The 4,990-nt window shown below is 33.4% G+C and overlaps 1 protein-coding gene across 1 annotated transcript; it reads left to right on the forward strand.

Moving 5' to 3' along the window:
* The first annotated feature begins 1,959 nt into the window (after positions 1–1,959).
* LOC131862569 (nuclear transport factor 2-like) lies at positions 1,960–3,912 on the forward strand. Its single transcript, XM_059215047.1, has 9 exons — positions 1,960–2,001; positions 2,105–2,242; positions 2,448–2,736; positions 2,818–2,978; positions 3,085–3,226; positions 3,316–3,437; positions 3,511–3,576; positions 3,666–3,732; positions 3,842–3,912. Exons 1-9 carry the CDS (start codon positions 1,960–1,962, stop codon positions 3,910–3,912), a joined length of 1,098 nt encoding a protein of 365 aa, XP_059071030.1.
* The last annotated feature ends 1,078 nt before the right edge of the window (positions 3,913–4,990 follow it).

Consider the following 4,990-nt stretch of genomic DNA (forward strand, 5'->3'; position numbering starts at 1 on the left):
TTATAATAGAGCCCCTTAAGCTTATCAATTTATAAGTAGGATATATTTTCCACAACAAACCAAATTATCATATTATTATCAAGATTCAATTATGTAGTTTTCGAGACAAACTCATTGACCCATGTTTCATGAGTAGTAGTACACAAGAACCCATCTCTCATGATAATGAATGGTCTACTTAGCACTCATTGCATCTAGTTGATACTCATAGAGGTGAAGCATTGGGCCTTCTCAGGAAATCACCTGAAGGGAGACCTCCTGGGAATAAGCTTAATGATTACGTATTCTTAGAGACAAATTTAATGTTGTAAGAAGTTGGGCAAGGGTAAGATTTAACTGTTATTTGAACTTGATTTTCTTAAAATGTTTCATCAACACGGTACTTGAACAACGATTTTGATTTTCAAATAAGTTATTGGCATTAAAAAAAATCTACTAGTTGTTGTGAGTGGACTATGTGTACATTTATGTGAGTATTTGTTATGTATATAATTGACATACTAGAACATCTTATCACTATTGTAGAACAAGAAGGAACATTTATATAGGAATATTTTGAATAGAGGACTTACCAAAAATTAGTTTGACATCAAAATGTTTGCTTGCTTCCAACTAAAGTTGGTTGTATGAAGATGCTCAATGTAAAGTTTGTCATTTTAGAACTGATGATCTCCCCTTAATATATACAAACACCACCAGCCTTTGACCATAAAAAATCACATAACGGAATAAAAAAAAAGTAGTAAAGTACAACCAACAAAATTAGATCTATGCCTTAGAGAACATATGTAATACTAGGGGAAGAGCACCAATAGATAACATAGTTCCAAGAACCGTCACCTTATTGTTATGTTGACCCCCCAATAGCCTTCATAGTGAAAACACCATTAATAAATTTGTTTTGTACCAATAGCCGATCTTTTTTTGTAATTAATTGGCCCATTTGTGAACAACTATTGGAACATTTGTCCCATTTGTGCACCACTATTGGAACCTTTGTGCATCGCTATTTGGACATTTGTCAACAAGTACTAGCAATTTTGAGTTGACGGTTACTGGAACATCTTTAGTTAGGTATCAGGCGACACTTTGAAATGTGTACTTTTTTACCTTTGTGCGCATAACTGATTCCATAGCATGCATCGTTACTACCCAGAAGCCAGATCAATAGCTATAAGCAGTTAAGTCGCATACGAAGATGACTAAAAAAAACCAAAATACGACGTACCCTTTAGGATCTGTGGGTGCACGAAGTTAGCTATAACGACTACTGATGCTCTTCCCTATGAAAATACCCTAGAACAAATGTGATATAATGAACAAATTTAAGTTACATATTTTCCTTCATCAGATCTTTAGAATCAATGTCACATCAAACACATTTCCACACATCTTCCATAGAACTACATATACTTTTCTTTGCAATTACTCTCTTAACATTTAATATTTCAATCCTCACTCTAAATTAATTAATCTAACGTCATTTTTACTTATGTGTGCGTCTTGTTGTATTAGACTAGACTTGTATAGGAATAGGTAATTATGGCCATACAAACGTTATCATCCCAAAATTCAATAGTTTCGATTCTCTTAGTCAAAAGACACGCCTGTTATGCCTTATAAATATATTTGGAAAAAGAAAAGAAAAGCAAACTAACTCGTACTCTGCTGTTATGCCTCCTTGTATCTGCGCTTGTGAGAAAAATATTTAGGCTGTTTCGAAATTTCAATTCAGTCCACTAAATCAGTTGAGAGGTTTTAAAAGGTGTGGAAAGTATTCACATTCACTGAAAAGCAACTCTTTACAGTTAAAATCCATACAAGGTCTGCAACAGGAATTATGTTCTACATATTCTCTTTATTTTCTCTTTTGCAATTTTTCCTAGACTTGTGATTGGGATAGTTAGCAGATTCAACACACTTTAACATGCAACTGATTATCATTTCCAATGCAGAAGGATGGAATCCCAGCAGTTACAAAGAGAATTTCCTGCCTCTGAGGTATGAATACTATACCATCTTGTTATTCTTATAAAGTGGTTTTGGGTTTGGATCATTTGCGTTGGGCTTGGAGTTTATTTCATTAACACTTTTGGTTTGATAGGTTGCAAACGAATTTGTGAACCAGTATTACTGTGTTCTAAACAACTGTCCAGATAAGCTATACGAGTTCTACAAAGATTGCAGCACTATCACCCGCCCTGAACCCAATGGTCAATTGTTGCATGTAACAACCCTAGAAGTAAGTCAAATATTGCACTAGATTCAGTGTAAAACAGTTTCAAATCATACAAATTCATTTTTGAAATACAATATTACCATATGGCATGCAACTACAAGATACCTTCGAAGTTTAATTTTTATGCATGGTTTAAGTTTACATTTCTTTATTCAATCAAATTTGCAGACATAATGTTGTTCTTGTTTAGAATGGTTGTTACCAACAGGCTATTAAAAACAATATAGTGTCTTCGCTCAATGAGGGAAATGCGGTTAAAATAGGAACTGTGGATTCACAAGAAGCTTATAATGAATCTTATATCATATTGGTAACTGGGATCATATTAGGGCACGAGAATGTCGAAAGAAAATTTGCCCAGTCTTTCTTTTTAGCACCACAGGAGAGAGGCTATTTTGTTCTAAACGATGCATTTCGGTATTTGGAAGAATCCCAGTATTCAGAAGACAAAACTTATATGTCGGCTAATGCTGTTTGTGATGAGCCTTTGCAGGAAGGTAAAATGGTCTCTTCTTCTATCTTTCAGTATTTTTCGATGTAGAATCTTCTTTAATCGCAGCCTTTCTGTGTCTTAGCAGAGATAGTTCCTGCAAAAGAAATTCAAAGATTTGAATCACAACCTTCGAAATTGGAAAATAAACATGCTACTGAAACTGTTGAGAATGAACAACAGCTTAAGGATATTGAGAAAACTATTTCACCACCAGAAGAAACAACAAAAATGAGTTTTCTAGCAGTCGTAAGTATAAACATTTTGAATGCACGTCGAGCACTTCAAAGCCCTTTCATACATTGAGCGTTTGTAGAATATGATGTTACTGATATTTTTTTCTTTGAATGTTCAGCTTTTGAAAGAGAACCCACATCCTATTCAAAGGCCAACCGTTGTGGTGAAATTTCCAATAAATACCGGACTGAAAGCAAATGTACCATCACAAGTACATACAACATCACAATCCTTGAACTCTAATTCTGGAAAAGCCCCAGGTTACCATAATCTTCCCTTCACCATTTTTTAATTGTATCTTTCAGGTTCTTAATTTCTCACTAACCTTGAAATCCCATATAACTTACAGTCAATGAGAACTCAATCCATTTAAGAAATTTGCCATGGAATTCTACAATTACTTTGCTTGAAGAAGAGTTTAAAAAATATGGTTCTATAAAGCCTGGTGGAATTCAAATCAGAGCCAACAAGGTATGTTTTTGAAAACAAATCTCGCTTGTTTTCTGCTCTTTTCCTTCTGTAATGTTTAAATACTGTAATGCAGGAAAAAAACTTTTGCTATGGTTTCATTGAGTTCCAATCATCAACTTCTGTGGAGAGTGCTGTAAAGGTACTTAATTTGTATCGAATTATTTAGTGTTATTAGATATTGTATTTATCTTTATTTTCATAAAACTTGTATTTATATTTTGTAAGCAGGCATCTCCTATTGTCATCTCTGGGCGTCGCGTATATGTTGAAAAGAAAAGGTTGGCTGGTTTCAGAGGTATTTCGCAAAGCCTTAATTAAGTTATTATCTATTCATATAATGTAATATAGTCTTCAAATATAATTGTTTTTCTCTGCTCCTACTGATTGATTTCTACCATGGAAAGACAATATTCCAAATGGCGTAAAGAGAGGAGGCGATCGTCAAGGACGCAATGGCTATGCAAGAAATTTCTAACTTGTATTTCCGAGAGCTTCAAATGTACAGAAGAAGTACATGTTTTTTATTCATACTTGGTCTAATCTAAAGCAGTTTACCCCGTAGAGGCATAACCAGTATGAACAAAGGCAAAGGCATAGGCATGGGAGAGCATAGACAATAATAGAGTCACCTTGCCCAGATTGAGATAGAGACCCCGCAAGGGCGGATGGAAACTCTGCAGCTGGTCATGAATTTGGAACCACGCTGCAACTGGAAGGGATCCTGAGCAAGGTGCTGGCTCCGAAGCTGGTTTTACTGGGTCTCGAAAACCCATCGCTTCTGATGGTGATTTGAAATTTCGAAGAATCATCAATGTAAATGTAATTAGAACTCTGTATGGTTTGTTAAAGAGTTCTATTTTTGTTATCTATATATAAAATTTTGTTATATCTTATACAATGAAGGTTTGAAATATGTCAAATGTATAATCTACATCATATGTCATGAATATTATAAAAGGTATAATCTACATCATATGTAATTAGAACTCTGTATAGTTTGTTAAAGAGTTCCATTAGATTCTCTCCTCCACACCTTGTTTTACCTTTTATATTATTCTATTTTCATAATATTCTATGTTTTATATCTTATTCAAAGATATTAAAGGTTTTAAGGATATTTTATTGGTGATATTAGATGGGTCAAATGTGAAAAATAGAGAATTGAATGGACCATATCATGACTACCAACTTTCATAAGATATATTAGATGAGAAAATATTCGAATCATATACTAAAATCTGTTAATGAATGTTTACTTGAATAAATAAAACTTTAAGAGTTTCTTATAATACAAGGAATAAAATTGGTCATTTGTTGAGATTAAAAATTAGAAAAGGATCCGAAAGGAAGTTTATTGTGGTGTATGTAAATAACGAAAAATTGAAACTTGGTATGATACTATAAGCATGGAAATAGACCTTTGTATACAAAAGAAATGATAGATTCCTAGGATTAGAAAAAAAAACACTAAACACGCAAGATCATGTTTGCTAAGTTGAATAATAGGATTATAATCGTAAGGAAGGGAATTATGTGAATTATGTTGTATTATA

This window comes from Cryptomeria japonica, unplaced genomic scaffold, assembly GCF_030272615.1.
Source record: "Cryptomeria japonica unplaced genomic scaffold, Sugi_1.0 HiC_scaffold_48, whole genome shotgun sequence".
Lineage (NCBI taxonomy): Eukaryota > Viridiplantae > Streptophyta > Pinopsida > Cupressales > Cupressaceae > Cryptomeria > Cryptomeria japonica.